General features: G+C 50.2%; 1 protein-coding gene across 1 annotated transcript; it reads left to right on the top strand.

Annotated features, from left to right (window-relative positions):
- Positions 1 to 782: 782 nt before the first annotated feature.
- Positions 783 to 17,469, top strand: LOC130543804 (somatomedin-B and thrombospondin type-1 domain-containing protein-like). The gene is made up of 5 exons (XM_057312719.1): positions 783 to 1,026; positions 9,250 to 9,444; positions 12,225 to 12,303; positions 13,587 to 13,763; positions 17,352 to 17,469. The coding sequence occupies exons 1-5, from the start codon at positions 783 to 785 to the stop codon at positions 17,467 to 17,469; spliced, it is 813 nt and encodes a 270-aa protein (XP_057168702.1).
- The last annotated feature ends 1,068 nt before the right edge of the window (positions 17,470 to 18,537 follow it).

The following is an 18,537-nucleotide window of genomic DNA, read 5'->3' as shown; positions in this document are numbered from 1 at the left end:
GCCCATTTTTAAATCAAGTTGTTTTTTTTTATTCCTGATGTTGAGTTTTAAGAATTCTTCGTCAATTTCAGATAACACCTCTTTATCAGATGTGTCTTTTGCAATTTTCTTTTCTTAGTCTATGACTTGTCTTCTCATTCTCTTGAGTGAGACAGGTTTTGTTTTTGTTTTTGATTTTGAGGGTTTTTTTTAAGACAAACTACTTTAAGTTTTAAAAGTGAGTCTATTCAAAGAAAAATATTCAGGAAATAATGATCAAGGTGTGAGGGATATAGCAAAAAATGAAGGTATATCCAAGGGACTCAAGTTTGGACAATACAGACGTTGCACCCAGAGCCTGGTACACATCTTGGCTCCCAGGCTCCTTTCCTGGCAATGATTCTGGCTATTACTACTTTAATAATATTGGCAGCTCTTGTTGGTATTATTGCTATTATAATTGTGGTTAGTGGCTATTCCTGTTATTACTATAACAACATGCAATCCTGTTATCTATTATAGTACACTGCTTTGATGAACCTCCGTATTTCCTCTGTCTCCCTGGAACCTGGGGGCAGTGGGGCACCCTGCAAAGTTGTTGCGGTCGTTATTACCTGTCTTGGTTCCACTAGCTGTGCAAAGTTTGGATAGGACGAATGGCGGGCGGTGGATATCAGCTCCGTGACAGGTAGGAGGTGGGTCTGGGGAGGGGTCCGGCCGGTAGCCTCCGCCCCAGCACGGGGCGGGCCAGGTAGGGTCAGTCTCCGTCCGGCGTCCGACCGGTCCCCAGGCTGAGCCCGGCCATGGCTTTGCGCAGGGCGGTGAGGATCCTGCCCCTGGCGCTCGCCGTGGCGGTGGTGGCCGAGGTGTCCCGGGCCCCGAGGCGGTCGGGCGCGCTATGGCCTGAGCAGGGCTGCGCCGCGCTGGGCCGTTGCTGTCCCGGCCGTGATCCGACCTGCGTCGCCCGCGGGCCCCCGCGCTGCTTCTGCGACCAGGCGTGTGGCGCGGTTCGGGACTGCTGCCCGGACTACGCGCGGGTCTGCCCAGGTGCGCCCCGGGGCAGGAGGAGCAGGGGGAGCACTACGCGGGCCGGGGAGGGGGGGGCGCGGCGGAGGAAGGAAGGAAGCCGCCCACCGAGGGGTTCTGGGCGTGCTGGGGCGCGCGAGCAAGGGGGCCTCGAACGCGCAGGACACAGCGGAAAAGAGTGGGCTGCGGAGGTTCGCGCGGACAAAGATGCGTGGGTCGTGGACAGGGGCGCGCGAGTCTCGGGGAAGAATGGAAAAGGACGCGTGGAGAGTTGAGGGGTGTGTGGGAGAAGGTGGCACACGGACTGCGCTCAGGTCTAGGAGGACGGCACGAGGGTGGGGGACCCGTGGAAGCAGAGTGCTCGCCAGGCACGGGTGCGGAGTGCAGCGCACCCAAAGGAAATGGGCGCGTGGGGGCACAGAGGGATGCAAGAGAGAAGGGGGCACACCCTGTAAGGAGGGCGCCAGGGGCACGAAGGGGTATGAGGGTGGAGGGGGCGCGGGCAGTCGAAAGGGCTGGGGAAGCAGCGAGGGGTGCGAGGGGGGAGAGGGCGCTTGGGTTGGGGTAGGATGGCCAGATTCAGCAAATAAAAATGCAAGATGCCCAGTTAGACTCGAATTTCAGATAAGTAATATTTTTTAGTCTAAATATATCCTAAATATTGCTGAGCCATGCTTTTGTTAAAAATTGATTGCTTGGAGTGCCTGGGTGGCTCAGTCGGTTAAGTGTCTGCCTTCCACTCAGGTCATGATCCTGGAGTCCCCGGATGGAGCCCCACGTGGGGCTCCCTGCTCAGCCGGGAGTCTGCTTCTCCCTTTCCCTTTGCCCCTCTACCAGCTTGAGTTCTCTCTCTCTCTCAAATAAATAAAATCTTTAAAATACTTTTTTTTTTAATTGCTTTTCTGAAATTCGAATCTAACTGGGTGTTCTGTATTTTACCTGGCAACACTGGTTGGGGCAAGGATAGCCCCCCCGCCCCAGGGGTGCTCCACGGACTGAGCCAGCCAGGTGCCCAAGGGGCTGCTTTCGAGTTTGTAAGTGGGAGGACTCTGCCCTTTTTATATTCCAGAAGTTAATTTTTCACGTCCACTGGGGACAAAAATCTCAGTTGTGGCACCCTATAAAGTGGCTGTGATCCAACTTTCCTTTGTCAGGGAGAAAAGTGAATGAACTCTTCTACCCTGAGACATCAGTGGGGCTTCCTTTAGGAATTTACATTTACAGGAGAGGACAATTTTTAAAAATTCAAAATTGAAGGGACCTAATATTTATGGATCACCTACGTACCTACTGTGGGCCTATGGGCTGCACTGGGTGTCTCATCGAATCTGACTGCTTTCTCCCAGCACGCTGGGGTTCAGCAGGGGAGAAAAGCATAGCTCAGGGGAGAGGGTTTGGGCCAGCCAAGGTGATCTGGCTGGTTTTGGATCTGGATCTGATCCTATGTCTTCTAGCTCCTACTGTTAGCTTCCCACAAGGCTGAATGGCTAACGGTGGACATTCAGGCAACAGCAAGAGGAAAAAGCAATTTGGGGTGTGGTGTAATCCTAAATCACAGCAAATGAGGCTCCCCTACATTAAATTTGCTGAAGGACTGTTTTGGGACAGCTTTTGTCCTCACCTGCTTTCTGTGCAGAGAGTGCACGCAGCCATGGGGTCATTCAGAGTTTGCGTCTGACATCCCTGGTTTCCCTGTGCCCATAGGGGCTCCTCTGCCACAGTCCAGGAGTGGGGGGCCCCAGGAAGAGGACCAGGCAGAGGGATCAGTGCCACTTTCCCACACCCACAGAGTCACACGATGTTATCAGCTCTCCAGTGTTTTCCTTTGCATAAAGAGCTTGGCCTCATGGGCCCAGGAGCCTCAAAACTTTGCCTCCCTCTTTGTTTTGCTCCTTTGGGAAGGCAGTAAAAAGACAGCAGGCCTAGGATCTGCCCTCTGGGCTGGGCAGAGCCAAGGGCCTGTGAATAGACCAGGGAGAGGTTCACTTTCCCACCACCCAGGGGAGCAGGGCAGGAGAGGCCATGGGGACCAGTCAGGAGGCAAGAGATGGGGAGGAGAGAAGACTGTATGTGTTGTCTGTCTTTTCTTTTTTTTTTCTTTTCTTTCTCTCTTTCCTTCCTTCCTTCCTTCCTTCCTTCCTTCCTTTCATTTTCTCCTTCTTCTTCTTCTTCCTCTTCTTCCTCTTATTCTTCTTTCTTCTCCTTCTCCTCCTCCTCCTCCTCCCCCTCCTCCCCCTCCTCCTCCTCCTCCTCCTCCTCCTTCTTCTTCTTCTTCTTCTTCTTCCTCAAGATTTTATTCATTTGAGAAAGAGGAGGGAGGAGTAGAGGGAGACGGACAAGCAGACTCCGTGCTGAGCATGGAGCCCAAAGCGGGGCTGGATCCCACTCCCACTGAGATCATGACCTGAGCCGAAACCAAGAGTTGGACGCTCAACCGACTGAGCCACCCAGGCCGCCCCGAGTGTATGTTTATTCATGAGACATTTAGGAGTTAAAATTTACTGACATCAGTAATTGATTATGGCAGGCAGAGATATTGAGGATGACTAAGACCCCCCTAACATTTACTGAGTAAATACCAAGTGCCAGGGAGGTACCGTTATAAGCTTATAACAATCTTACAGAATAGATGGTACCATCATGTCCATTTTACAGATGAAGAACAGAGGCACAGAGAGGTAGTGCCCTGCTCTGAATTGCACAGCTATTAATCAGCAGATCTGGGATTGGGACCCCAGCAATCTGGCTCCAGACCATAGTATTATATGGTTGCTCATGGGTGGGACGGACTTCAGCGTGTTGGCAGAGGGAAGCTTCGCCATACAGGTGAAAGAGGAGCCCTTGACATTTCTTACATCCAGTTCATGGCAATAGGTGGCCATCTCCTGTGTGCCCAGCCCAGCTGGAAGCAGTCAGGGCTAGAAAGATGGAGCTCTGGTTTCCCTCCAGCTTATAATCTACTTTTGGGAGACAGGGTAGCTATGAAGAAAATAAAGAATTTAAGTCTGAGCAAGATGAGCCTTAGCAATGATTGGTGAGGATGGGGTGAAGACAGGGAGAGGGTGGGGCTGAAGCTATTAGTAAGGCCTTGAAGGACAGAAACCAGTTTCACATTTTCCAAGTTCTTTACCAAATGTGTTCATGTATTTTATACTCTTTAATCCTACCCTGTAAGGATCAATGTCCTCATTCATGTACTTGTGTCTTCATTGTACTAATCAATGCTCTTAGAGTTGTGGCATGATTCATATTGATGTAAATGAACAAGGGGGTTTATTGGCTCAGGTAACTGAAAAATAATCTATGAATTTTGGCTTCAGGCATAGCTGGGTCCAAGGACTCCAAGGATGTCATCAGGATTCTATCTCTTTCCATTTTTCAGCTCTGCTGTGTTAGCTTCATTTTTAGGCATACTGTCACCAAGTGGTGGCAAAGATAGTACCCAGTAGCTCCAAACTGGTATACCTAGTGAAATGAGAGCATCCTTTTCCCAGTTGTTCCAGCCAAAATCTGAGGGATGATTCTGTTAGGCTTCATCGGGTCACATGCTTATCCCTGATCCAATCAATCGCTGAGGGAGAAAGAATACGCAGTTGGCCTGTCTGGGTTACATACTCCATCCTAGGAACAAGAGAGTGAGGTCAGCCCTATTCAGACCAGGTGGACGGAGAGTGGGGAGGGTTGGTTCCTCAAAAGAAAACTTGAGATGGTTTTACCAGAAGGTGAGGGGAGGGAGGCGGGGAGGGCAGAAATGACAGCTGGCCAAACTGAGCTGTGGGAGACTTAGCGTTTCAGGGAACTCAGAGTGAAAGTGTGCTGAGATGTTAAACGGGAGGAGGAGGGAGGGAGTGACTGCGGATGTGTTGTGGGAACACTTAACGACTTTTAGCCACTACGCTGGGGGATCTCTCTGATTCACTATCGGAAAAGACCTTTTGTGAACCACGTCAGTGGGAGACAGGAAACACCAAAGGCTTTCAGGCAATAGGCTAGAGTTAGAACTGCATTCCAGAAAAGTCTTTTTGGTGGGTGGTGAGAAGGATGGACAGTCAGGGGGCTGGGCAATGAGGTTCAGAGAAGAGGTGGGGTTTGGATCATCCAGAAAGGCATTGCCCCAAGAGCTTGGGCCTGTCAGAGAAGGGGCAGGGGGTCCAAGGGGACTGTGGGAAGTTCAGCTCAGATGGCACGATGTTATCTGGATCTCCAGGGCTGGGTGAACAACCTTAAACCACCCCCACCCCTCTTTTTAAGCTACACTGACAAGCTAGAATTTCTCCTTTACTCACAGGATGGCCTTTGTTTTGAGAAACACTGCCATCTTGTGGTGTCTTTTTGCAATGCCAACCTGTGGTCCTACTTTTATTGTTGTTAAGGCAAGATTGGCAGCGCTCGTTCGTTATTCACTGAGTCCCTGTGTGCCAGGAACTGTGCTTGGCGTTGGGATTCAGCAGGGAACAAGGACCGTGCTTCCGTGGAGCTGACATTCTCCTGGAGGAGGCTGACGAGATACGAATAATCACACAAATGTATTAAGGTCATGACCCTAGGCCTAGGTGAAGGGTGATGACATTTCCCTGGGAGTGTCAAGTGTGCATGCTCCTTGGTGACTTCACAGATGCCAGCAACGTGGAAAGAATATTTGAAAGGTGGCATCTGCTTAATTTTCTGCAAATTCTCTCACCTGCTTGGCAGGCCCGGCAGGGCAGGGCAGGGCAGGGCAGGGGATGATGGTGGGACTTTGGTGCTTCCCCTGGGTCCAGTTGCCAAGCCAGTGCTTGAGGTGATCTGCAGTCTCCCTGCCAGGCTGTCCAGTCACCCTGCGAGCACGCCCAGTGACACAGGACTCATTTCTTCTAGCAGCTCCTTCTACTGTAGCTGATCCTTTCTTGTCTGGACAGCTGCGTTAGTCCCCCTGTTTCTGCACTCACCCCCCTCCAGCAGCCAGAGACATCCTGTTCAAACTGGAAATGTGATTATGTCCATCACTCCTCTGCTCAGAAACTGGCAATGGCTCTTCTTCATGCTTAGAATAAAATCCAAACTCCTTCCATAGGCATCAGAGCCCTGGAAGCTCTCACTGCCCCTCCCTCTCCGACACCACCTCCTACCACGTTCCTTCGCGAGTTCTGCTTCCGCCACGCTGTATTTCTCACTGTCCCTTTGGCATCTAACCTTGACCCTGCCTCAGGGCCTTTGCACTGCCGGTTCCCTCAGCCTGGAACAATTTCCTCCCGGATGCCTACCCAGCCCCCTCCCTCACCTCCTCAGATGTCCTTTGTCATGGGGGCCATCTGTGATCCCTCCACCTAAAAGTGTCTAATCACCCCGCCACTGCCCCTCTTACTCTGCTTTGTTGTCAGAGCGTCAGTCACTGCAATGAAATAAAATACTGTTTATTGTCTGTTTCCCCGACAGAGTGTCAGCCGTTCGAGAGCAGGGCTTTTTCTGCTTTACTCCTCTGTGCTGCCAGCACCCAGGCCAGTGCATAGCGCACAGTGGGCCCTAAAGAGTTGTCGAATAAATGCATCAAGATCCCTGTCGTAATGAGCATTTACAGTCTGCTCAGTGCTTTTATCCGTCACTGCATCAATCCTGTGAGACTGCAGTTTGAATCCAAGTTTGTCTGACGCCAACGCCTTGCCTCGACTCCGATATTCCACCCCCTTAAGCCCCACTTGCCTCCCCTGTGAGATGGATTTGACAATAGTGCAAATACATTTGGAGCCAGGGTCCTGGCAAGCGACAGATGGTACGCCCAGAACAGTTGAATGGAAGAGAATTTGATGAGGGCTTTATCCACAAAGGTGAGGGCCGGGGTGCAGGAGGAAATGGTCTTCCGGAGCCTGGCAGAGCAGGATCCATGGCTGAGGCTCCCCCCACCCAGGAGCGAGGCTGAGGCGGGGGTGGGGGGCTCTGGACGTTCCTCTCTGCTGGTGTGCCCCTCCCCCATTGCCTGAACTCAACTGGCAGCCGCAGGGCCAGGGAGCCGCTGTGACACCCAGGTTTCCTGAGGGCACAGGACAGAGAAGGATCTGGGAGAGCACAACCTTCTAAGATTGTCGTGAGGATCACGGTGAGGTCAGTATGTGACTCGCCTGGTCCAGCACCGGTGACGTAATTGATGTCATTATTAGGCAGGTGGTGAATGTAATCAGTGACTGTGAGGTTGTCATACTTTATTCCCTCTCCCTCCTTCCTTCCTCTGAGCATTTCGACTCTGCTAAGCGTTGAGATCTATGCAAGGACTATGTGGCTTCCTGAGGTGTCAGAAGCAAGGCTGTCTGTTTTGTAACACAATAACCTCATTCCATCAGTTCAAGGATGCACACTTCTTTTTCTTCCCCACATTTTCCTGTTGCTGAACTGGGCCATGTCTCATAGCTAATGAGTGCTTTCATCAGACTTCATCAGTGTTTTCATCAGGACAGACTTCATCTTTCTTGCTCACCACTGTGTTTCCAGCACCCAGGACAGTGCCTGGCTCACAGCAGACCCTTGGTCAATATTTGTGGAGTGAGTGAATGAAGTCTGACAGTAGTAGCTGCCTTGTGTGTGCGTGAATATATGTGTGTGTGTGTGTGTGTGTGTGTGTGTGTGTGTGTGTGTGTGACTCTTGGCTTGCTGGCACATCTGTAGAAATTCTCTTCCTGGTGAAGTCCTCAGATCCTGTGTTTCGGCTTGATGGCCTTCTCTGTCTGGCTTGGTCCAGTCCTGATTGGGAACTATGGACTTGGATGAAGATGCTGAAGGTCCCAGGGGCTCCATCATCAGAAAATACCTCCCCACTAGGCCCCCAGCTGTGGTAGGCACATGAGCATCTCAAGGACATGGACACCCAGCCCCTTCCTTCTATTGCGATGAGCTATTTCAGACATACTCCAATGGAGAGAGAATAATATAACAGCCCCTCATGAAAAGCTAAGAAGCAAACCTTGATGGATGCCACTAGCCCTTCTGCGTTCCCCTCCCCCCACCCCAGTAGCCCTCCTTCCTTCTCTCAGAGGAAACTGCTCTGCTGAATTTGGTATTTACGATTCCCATGCATATGTATCCATGTGTTTACATACATAACTATATACAATTGATAGAGAGAGAGAGAGAGAGAAGAGAGAGAGAGAGAGGGCTCTCATGATTCACAGTAGTCACGTCCCATGAAATCACAGCTAACACTGAATTAATGAATACTGAACCGCTGCTGCTAGGGGACATAAGTACACACATATCTCACATGCACTATAATCTGAAACCCTAAAACAACTCTTTGTGGTAGATTCTATTTTGTTTGTTTTGCAAAAGAGAAAAACAAGGTTCAGACGGGTGAAGTGGCTGGCCCGGAGCCGCCCCACTACCAGGGGCCAGGGTTGGGGTTCAGACCCGCTTGAACTTGGCCGTGGAGCTGGAGCTCCCGGTGCCTCACAGCGCCCCCTGCAGCCTCCGTCCAAGAAGGCCGGTCAGGCCTGTTCCGCCTCAGCAGGGCCCGAGCTTCGCAGGTGATTTTTGCTGATCTGCACGTGGCTGTGAATGACTGCCTAAGCACCTCAAGTATTGGTTTTGGGGTTACAAATACATTTTTAGCAAAAGGTGAATCGGCAAACGCCGAATCTGTGAATGATGAGGATTGACCGTCTATGTTCTCCTGTGTATGAGGCCTGCGTGAATTCTTAAACCGCGTACAGCTCTGTTTTGCAGGCTCTAAAACTATGTGAATACTCTCACACCAGAAATGGCTTCCGCAAGGGGCTTCTTTCCACTCCGTGCTGTTGCTGGTACAGCCGTGGTTCATCTCGCTGCCGTAGAACAGCTAGAGTTTACTGAGCGCTGGCTACGTGCCAGGAGCAAATGCTTTACGTCCACAGCCGAATCCCCAAGGCCATCCAATCAGATGAGTACTGTTCTTATTCCTCTTTGACGAAGGAAGAAACCGAGGCATGGAGAGGTGAAACTGAAATTCGGGTGCTGTTAAGAGCTTAGGAAATGCTTATTGGAGGAATGAGTGATGGAAACCCCCCCAAATGATCACCAGCAGGATCATGGGTAAATAAAACCCGGAATTCTAAGTTTACTGAGACGTATAAACAGTTGTCATGGAGAAACTTTCAAGCAAGGCATGGACTCAGGTTTGCAAGAGTTCTAGCGCTTGTGTGGGATTTCGGGGGGTCTGGCTTGTGGGGACGGCGAAGACCTGGCTGCTGGCCGGCCAAACTCCATGGAAGTGACCCTTGGACACCCCGCCTTCTCTTCCAGTGGTCTCCTGTGTGGTGGCGGAGTGGAGTGGCTGGAGCTGCTGTGTCAAGTCCTGTCAGATCTCCTATCGCATCCGCCGGAGGCGTGTCCTGCGGGAGCCAAGGAACGGGGGTGCTCCCTGCCCCCCGCTGGAAGAGCGGGCTGGCTGTGTGGATTACCGGAGCCGCCAGGGAGTGGAGTGCCAACAGTCTTTGAGTTGGAGTGGCTCCCTTGTTCCCTGGCTGGACTTGAGAGTCTTTCACGAGTTCCTGTGTGGGGTCCGAGTTTAGGGTAGGGCTTTGTCTTCTTTTACCTTGATTTGCCCTCCTTACCTTAAGGATGGACGAGGTAAGAAACTCTGACTTCCTCTGGGCATCTCCTATCTTTTTTCTATTCATCTTCCAGCATGAATCAGTCAGGACTTGGTTTGCATGCAGATGGTAGGAAATCCATGTTAAATTGACCTGAGCAAAAATGGATGGCTCATGTCACTAGGAGCTGCATTCAGGAATGGCTGGATCTGGGGACGCAAGCAATGGTGCCAGGAATATCTCTCCATCTCTCAGCTCTGTTTTCCCCCAGTTGGCCTCATTCTCAGGCAGCCTTTTCCCCTATAATGGTCTTTGATAGCTCCAGGCTTGCCTCCAACTATGCTCATGCCTGAAAGAAAAGGTCCTTTCCCCTAGTTTCATCCAATGTCCTAGGATGAAGTGTCATTTTCTTGACCTGCGTCATGTAACCACTGCTAAGCCAATCAGTAAGGCTAGAGCGATGGACTATTCTGATGGGTCAACCCAGGACGTGTGCTCCCTTTGCAGCTGGGGGTGTGGTCAGCCCCACCTGAATGAGGATATGGGAGAGGTGTTTTCCAAAGGATGACTGCAGAGAATGGATGCAAGGCGGGCAGAACTGTAGATGTGGGCTCCATTGTACACCCTGATGAAGGGCTTTTATATAGCACTACAAAAAATAGGCAATGCCCATTTTACAGAAGACATTGGCCCAAACTGGGCACCTGGGTGGCTCAGTCAGTTAAGGTCTGCCTTCAGCTCAGGTCATGATCCCAGGGTCCTGGGCTTGAGCCCGCATCAGGCTCCCTGCTCAGTGGGGAGTCTGCTTCTCCCCCATTCCCTCTGTGCGCGCTCTCTCTCCCTCTCTCTGACAAATTAAAATAAAATAAAATAAAAAAGAAATTGACCAAGACAGTGAAAGTGGTTTTCCTGAGGGGGTAGAAGAGCAGGCAGCGGGGCTAGCTGGTCCCCTTCCAGTCTATCCCCAGACTACAGCCTGGTGGGAGGGGAGGTCGCTCTACAGCAAATCTTACCATGATGTCACCCTCCTGCTTTCCATTCTCCAGTAGCTACCCAGCGCTCTCAGGGTGAAACCCAAGCTCCTCGTCAGGTTACTAAGCTCAGTGCTCTGGCTTTTGTCTCCTGGGGCCTCATCTCCTTCCTCCTTCTGCCTAAGTTCTAAAGGATTGTTCTGACTGCTGTGGGGGCAGCTGACTTAAAGGGTCAGAGGGCACCAGGGAGCCCGGGATGAGGTGGCTGCAGGGGTGCAGGCGAGGGAAGATGGTGGCTAAACGAGGGCGATGGAGGAGGGAATGATGAAAACCCTTCTCCCTTTCCCTTGCCACCCCCATCTGACCTCACCCAGCTCATTTCCTGCTTAGATGTCAGTTTTCCAGGAAGACCTTCCTGTCTGCCCCAACTAGGGGCCAGGCATTTTGCCACATTGCTTGACTCTGGGAGGCCAGCATTCTCATTTTACAGGAGGGGAAACCAAGACTCAGGGAGGCACAAAACTCGCCCAAGAGGCATGGCTCACTGTACATTATCTTATTCAGCTCGGACCGTGTCTCTATGAGTACGTACGAGGATTATACCCATTTTGCTGATGAGGAGGCTGAGGCTCAGAAAGGTGGAGTGACTTGAAGGATCAGTCAGCTGTAAGAGGGAGAGCTGGAACCTGGGCTTCTCTGGACTCTCCTCATTGTAGGCTGCACCAAAAGAAGCACCATGCATGCCGGAAGAGAGGAGGGAAGGGAAATTGTGTATTAAGTGCGTTATGGCAAAGACCAAACCCAGTCTGTATGGCAGCAGCAGGGAGAGGAGCCTGGGATGCCCTGGTGTGGCCCTCGTCTAGGTCACAAGCATTAATTCAATACCAAATCTTTGATTCAGCTCCATCACTCAGGGAATGGGGAGAGGTAGGGATGTCCTTTGGCTTCTTTATTTTCCTGAGGAATCTCTACTGTCTTATGGACCAGCTTCTTGTTCTCCTCCTCTTTGTTCTCAGTCTGCTCCAGGAAGGAAGAGACTTAGAAGCTGGCCGAACAAAATACTTTTATTAATTCATTTAAACATTCATCCCTCTGTACCTCCTTTCTTCCATCCTTCCATCCGCCTATCCATTCATTCGTCCATACATCTGTCCACCTTTTGGTCCATCTATTTCTTTTATCTATCTGTTCATCTATCCATCCACCTGTCATCTCTCCATCCACCCATATTTCCATTTATCAGCTCTTCTGGATGGCTCATGTGGTTGAGTGCTTGACTTTTGATTTCAGTTCAGGTCATGATCTCTGGTTGTAAGATTGAGCCCTCAGTTGGGTTCTGCACTCAGCGGGGAGTCTGCTTGAGGATTCTCTCCCTCTCCCTCCCCTACCTACATACAAACGCTCTCTTTCTCTCTCTCAAATAAATAGATAAAATCTTTAAAAAAATAAATCATTCACTTGGAAAACTTTTATTAAGACCCACTATGCAACCCACTGTGCTAGGTCCTGGGTGGCAGAGATGGAGCTGACCCTGCCTCTAGCACCGCATAAAGGGTCCTAGTGGGGACATCCTACCCAGGTGCAAGATCCCACAGTCTCCTTTGGGCTCCCATATAGAGAGCTCGAACACCAGCAGGACCTAACCCTGTTTCTTGTGGCGTCATAGTCCGGGGGCTGCTGGGCCACCTGACTCTATTTTCTCCTTGGCCCACAGTCCCTGCTCTGATAACCACAGGCAGCTACGGGAAGGAGCGGAAAAAGCGACGTGTCCCGAAGAAGCAGGAGACAGTAGGGTAAGTTAATGCAAATGAACCCAAAGTCAAGCTAAAATCTGTGAACATTTTTCCTTGGATTAAACTGCCGTCATGTGTCTCTCTCTTACTTTGATGGCATCAGTATGTTCCCATTTCTTGTCCAGTTACATTCATAAGTTCATTAACATGGATTTTGAAGTCCTTAATAATTGGTCTCCATTCAACTTCATTCATTCATTCATTCACTCATCCCTTCACTAATGTTTATTGGATGTCCATTATATGATAGGTACCGGGCTAGGCCTTGGGGCTACAGCAAAGAACAAAAAAGGACAGAAATACTTGTAGGGTATTCATAGGGTGAGGACCAGTATTCTCCAAATAAACCACCAAAAGGCGAAGAGAAAGTGTGTTGGGAAGACAAACGTTCCAATTTCCACAGACTTCTGGTAAGGGACAGATTCCCAAGGGATTCTAGGGCCGCTCAGAGGGGAAGGAGCTGGGGGCGGCTCTGGCTTGTCCTGGAAAACCGTCTACTCCTCAGGCCTCCCAGAGGCTGCGGCCACCAGGGGGCAGCAGCCCCACACCGAGTCTCCCCAGAGTCCTTGACCGGCTGTGGCTCTTCCAGGCAGGATGGGGGTGGGGGTGGTGGCGACTGCTAATTGTAGAAAAAGTTGGGTAGAGGTAAAATTGTAATTGGCTCTTATTTCAGATACTCCAGAATGGGGAACTGCCCTTTTAAATACTTCTCACGACACATCTTTTCTAGAAAATCGGATCTGTTATAAAATGCCGTGGCGTGTTCGGAGTGTCACTTAGGGCTTTTTTGGGTTTAGGTGGTTCCATTTTAGGCACCCTCCCTTAGTAGCTGTGTGACTCTAGGCAAGTTCTCTCTCTGATGCTTAGTTTCCTAATCTGTAAAGTGGGGCAACACCAACCTCTCTGGGTTTCTGTATTAAATGGTTCATTCAGTGACTTTTTATGGGGCGGGATACTATTCTAGGAGCTGGACACATCCGTGACCAGAACAAACAGGAGTTCCTGCCCTTCTGGGGCTGGCATGAGAGCGGGACACAGATTGAGAAATAAACCGCACAGTCTTTTGGATGGGATGCTTAGAAGAGGCTTGACGCATGGAAGTCCTCCATGATATAAGTTTTAAAGAGGAGAGCCAAGCCTCTTGTCGTATGTGACCTGCCCAAAAGGTTTCTATTCTCAGGCAGAAATTGTACCATGCCGGGCCTACAGAAGGCTAGGTACCCAGTAGGTGTTCCATAAATGCTCACAGGTGCTTGGGGTGGTGTCTCCCTGTGTGGCTGCAGGTACTGTGTTCAGTTCCAGCTGGGGCCCATTCCAGGGAGCTGCCGGCAGGTGAGGGCACCCCACGCCCAGTGGACAAGGTATCTGACCCAGGGCCACACGGTTTGTGTGAGCTGTGAGTGGCCTGCCCAGGACGCCAGGAGCCGGCGCTGCTACGGGGATGGCCATGGGGCAAGAGGGTAAGTAGTAGAACTTGGGCCTGGGGAAGTGTGATGGTAGAGCCCGGGGCTCGTCTGCTGCCTGAGAGACAAAGGTGCTGTAGGAGTGAGATGGTGATTCCTGACTGGGGCGGGGCCCACGGGGGTCCTGGTCCCAGTGTCCCAGAAGAGCAGCTCCTGCCTCTTCCTGCTGTGTGACCATGGGCAATCTCATAACCTCTCTGAACCCCAATTTCTTCATCTGAAAATGCAGCTAAGAAGAGGGCCTCCCCATGGGGCAAGAGTGAAGGTTAAGCGAAATTTGCAAATTGACGAGATAGCATAGTTGTGGGCACCCAGAAAGCACTCACAGAAAAGGGAGCTGGTGTTATTACTGAATCCTCCCAAGTCCCTTAAAAGCCAGCTTTGGCTACCCTCACTTTATAGATGGGGAAACCAAGGCTCAGAGAGGCAGTGTGACTTAATTAAGATCACACAGCAGGATTTGACCCAGGTTTGGCTTACATCAACTTCTTAGACTGCTTCCATCAAGGGCAGGGGTCTCAGAAAATACTTAATATACTAATTATCACGGTAGCTAACATTTATTGAGTGCTTACTACGTGCTGAGTATTATTCTAAGCTCCTTTTTTAAAAAGTCATTCATTCAATAAATATTTGTTGAGCACTTACTAGTGACCACGTGCCAGGCAATGTTTTGGGCGCTGGGGGGACGCAACGGACAGAGCAGACGTGGTCTCTTCTCTTATGGAAACAACATTCCGCTGTGTGGAGACAGACATGAGGCAAGTAAATCTGTAATTTGTCAGATGCAAGATAAGTGTTAGGGAAAGAAAGCAAAATCGGGGGGGGGGGGATTTTGTTATTTTTCAAGGGAAGTGACCCTAAGGAGGTGACATTGGAACAGGAATCTGAAGGAAATGAAGGAGGTAGCCATGTGGATAACCAGGGGAAGGGCATTCCAGGCAGAAAGAACAGCAAGTGCAAAGGCCCTGAGGTGGGAGTGTGCCACCATGGTGACCGGAGTGGAGTGAACAAGGGGGAGTGTGGAAGGAAGTGGAGTGGCATCATTAACACACACGATGCCACTGAAACATTCCCAGAACTCAAAGTGGATACTTTGAGGATCGTCTATGTCCAGGTGGGGAGATGGAGATGCAAAGAGGTGCCCAGGTCACACACCCAGCAAGTGGCAGAAACGGGATTTGAACCTGAAGTGATCAGACCCCGAGCCAAGCTCTAGAGACAAGACTGTTTCCCACGGACAGTGCTTTCCCAGGGCAGGGTGTATTATACGAGAGCTCTCTTCTGGGGTCTGTCCAGGGAGTTATTCTCACATTTGCAAGGACATTAATTTCCTTCCTTTTAAAAGTGAGCAGCCCTGCTCACTGCAAACCTAGAGCAGGGAACGCCAATGGCAGATGGGGTGCTTGGGACAGCTGTATCTGAACAAGAGTCAGTGGGGGTTCAGACCCCACCTTTGGCCCTTACTAGCTGTGTGGTTCTGGGGGAGCCTGCCTCCTGACCCTGACAGGCTCCACCACTCAGACTGTTGGAAGGACAGCACCTGGCCCCCGTAGATGCTTAGTATGGAAGCTGCTATTGTTACATTTCGCCTTTAACATGGGTATAATGATAAGTACTGTGTGAAAATGAGGGCACACAGTAGGTATGCAATAAATACAGGGCAGTCAATATTATCACATTCTAGGGAGGCTCTCTCTGCCCACCCCCTCCAGCTTCTCCCCCATTTACCTGTCTCAGACCCTAAATTTTCCCATTACAGATTTATTCTTTGGCTCAGATGCTCACCCGTTGGAGCCTCAGTTTATCCATCCATCTTTGGATAAGCCTTTCCAGCCCTAAGACCCTGATGAGTCTCCGATTTGTCTTTTGGAGGCAAATAGTCCAGGATGAGGAGCATAGCACTTTGATGAGGCTGAGAGGGGGGTCCCGGGAACCCCTAACCCCAGCAGGGACGGGCGGCCTGGAAGGCAGAGCCAGGGCCATGCCAGAGAGAGGTATCTCTCCCCACCCCCACCCCGCCCGCGGCCAGGCTCGCAGAACAGGTGATGGAAGGTCTGATTGGGGCATGAGCTCACCAGGCAGGACTGGGCAGGAGGGGGATCAAAGCAAGGATGGAGACAAGCCGTCAGCCGGATTCTTTCCGTGGGCAGCTGGCGAGGGCGGGCATGCAAAGGGCACGGGCCTGGGGAAGGATTAGGCTGTCAGTTGGGGATTTCAGGAGGGTTTATGTAGCCTGAGAAGTGTCTGTGAGCTTGGGACAAGCAGAAGGAACACCTGCCATAGTTATGCACCTACTGTGTGCTGGGTGCCAAGTAGGTACTTTACATGTGAGTGCTCATTCAGACCTCACAGCCCTTTTGAGACAAGGGGCATCAATGCCATTTTATGTAATGAGGACAACCAAAATAATGGTAACTTTAAATACCGTCATTTGTGAAGTGCCTATTATGTGCCAAGCAGTGTGCTTAGACGGGTAGAGCAGTGCCTGGCATGTGATAGGCACTCAGTCAGTGGTTTTGCTATTATCGTTAGTTATTATGTTGCATTTTTTTATTATGTTGCATTTTTTAAAGATTTGAATTATATCAACAGAGAATTGGCTAAAACATCTATGAGCAGGTAACAAATCTTTGGAGAAGAGACACCCCGAGATAGTCACCACCCAGGCAAGGAATGGAACCTGGGCAGCACCCCGGGCGCCCAGGCCCCTCCTAACTGCACCCCTTCCCTTCTCCATTTTAAAGGAAGCCAGCATCCTGACTTTTATGGTAATCCGTTCTAGAGTTTTCTTTATAGCTTTACTCACCTCAGAGCCGATCTAAATACTAGTTTAATTTTGTTTTTCGAACTTTACGTAAATGAAATGGTGCAGAACGTGCTTTTTGGCATCCAGCTTCTTTTGCTGCTCGTGGGCAAAGGAATGCTCCTTGTAGCATTCGGTCGTTCTTTCCTGTTGCCGAAATGGTTCGCTGTACGTCCTGATTGTTTCCATTTTCTCTGCACAAAGCAGCTCATAGAACCCTCCCAATACTTCAGAGAAGTGATGAATATGGAATCTCTGTTTTCCGTTGAAGGGATGGAGGCTTGTAGGAGCTGGGCCATGCACATCCTCGATTCCAGAGTCTGTGTTCTCAGTCACATCCGCTGTGCTGCCTTCCAGAAGGAGCAGAAGGGGCTGCAGGGAATAAGCAACGTGCCCAGTTTGCCCAGCAAGGATGTGACAGTGTCACCTCACCAGACACTAAGAGTTGGGTCTGGGTTGCCCTTTGTGGCCTCTGGGGTTGTGCTCTGCAGCCAGCTCAGGGCCAACTTCTCTGGCAGGCCGCAGTGCCCACACACGGTTAGGGTCCATGAAAATGATTTGATTTCTTTTAAAATCAGAAGAAAAAAGGTTAGGAATCATAATAATGATAATGAAGACCTAATTATAAATCCAGCTTGGATTATATTCATCTTTATACAACACAGCCATAAACTATGAATTTAAAATCTTTTTTGCACGGTGGAAGGGGCGCACAGAGGTAAACATCCCTGGAGCCCAGGAGAGTCCTAATGCTGCTGAGCCAGCCCCCTGTCTTGCAGGAACCAGCTGTTGCAGTGGCAAGCGGCCGGCCACCCCCCATGCCGAGGGACCTGGGAGAGGCTCAGGCAGCTCCGGGACTGTTCCTGCCCTGAGGTCCACAGCCTCGTCTTCGTCTAGCGCCCCTGACCCCCTACCTGTCCAGATCCCCTCTTTCCGAAGCCTCCCTGGCTGTTGGGGAAACCCCCAGGGCTTGGGATCCCATAGGATGAGGGAGTGGGGAGAAGTATGCAAATGTGACACTGGAGGAAAAAGCCTTGTCCTTATGTTGACACTGAAAATAGCTTTATGCTTCCCCTCAGTGCCAGCTGAGTCATAGCCTTACTGACATCTCCCGCTAGTCCAGGGCTTCCCAAAGTTCATCTCCTAAACATACTCGGTGGCTTTTACCCTATTCTCCTTACCTGCAGACTCCCCCGCCCCCCCTTTTTTTTTACTCTCCACCCCTACTTTTTTTTTTTTTTTAGATTTTATTTTTAAGCAATCTCTACACCCAACATGGGGCTCGAACTCACAACCCCGAGATCAAGAGCCACATGCTTCTGACTGAGTCAGTCAGGTGTCCCCACCTCTACCTTTGATTTTTTCACTTAAATAAATTTGCTTTAAAAGGAAACACTTAAATGCATGTGTTTAAAGAGGAAATGTTTTATCACAACTAGAAATAAAAATAAATAATAGTAGCTTTTATTAAGTACTTACCACGTGCCAAACACTATCTCGACCCTTCATGCCCATTGACTCATTGGATCCTAACTTAGGTGCAATTATTATCTCCATTTTACATGTGAGGACGTTGAGGCCCAGAGAGGTTAAGCCACTTGTCCAAGGTCACACAGTTGGCGGCAAAGCGGGGGATTTGAACCCAGCAGTAACATCTCCTGCTAAGATTCCCTGCAGGAGTAATACATCGATGGCATGAGGACAGGGTTTTTTTTTTTTTTTTTTCCTTATTCCTTGCTGTGACCCCTGAGTTTAGAACATGCAATAATGCTCACTATATATTTGTTGAATGAATGAATGAATGAATGAATGAATAGATGAATGATGGGTTGCCATACTTTAAAGGCAATCAGAAAAATAAATATAACGAAAGCCAAACCAGTCTGGGTACATATTTCCTGCCCAAGAAACTGAGCATGAAGCCTGCTCTCGTCTCCTTCAAACAAGAAATTAGCATGTATCCGA

This window comes from Ursus arctos, unplaced genomic scaffold, assembly GCF_023065955.2.
Source record: "Ursus arctos isolate Adak ecotype North America unplaced genomic scaffold, UrsArc2.0 scaffold_16, whole genome shotgun sequence".
NCBI classification, from domain to species: Eukaryota; Metazoa; Chordata; class Mammalia; order Carnivora; family Ursidae; genus Ursus; species Ursus arctos.
This window is presented reverse-complemented; position numbering and strand designations above follow the sequence as displayed.

What these genes read in the sequence shown, in the direction of transcription:
- LOC130543804 (XM_057312719.1), top strand. Translation starts at nt 783, where the DNA reads ATGGCTTTGCGCAGGGCGGTGAGGATCCTGCCCCTGGCGCTCGCCGTG. An exon ending in GGAGTGCCAACAGTCTTTGA is followed by an intron (nt 9,445 to 12,224) that starts GTTGGAGTGGCT and finishes CTTGGCCCACAG; the next exon opens with TCCCTGCTCTGATAACCACA. An exon ending in AAGAAGCAGGAGACAGTAGG is followed by an intron (nt 12,304 to 13,586) that starts GTAAGTTAATGC and finishes GTGTGGCTGCAG; the next exon opens with GTACTGTGTTCAGTTCCAGC.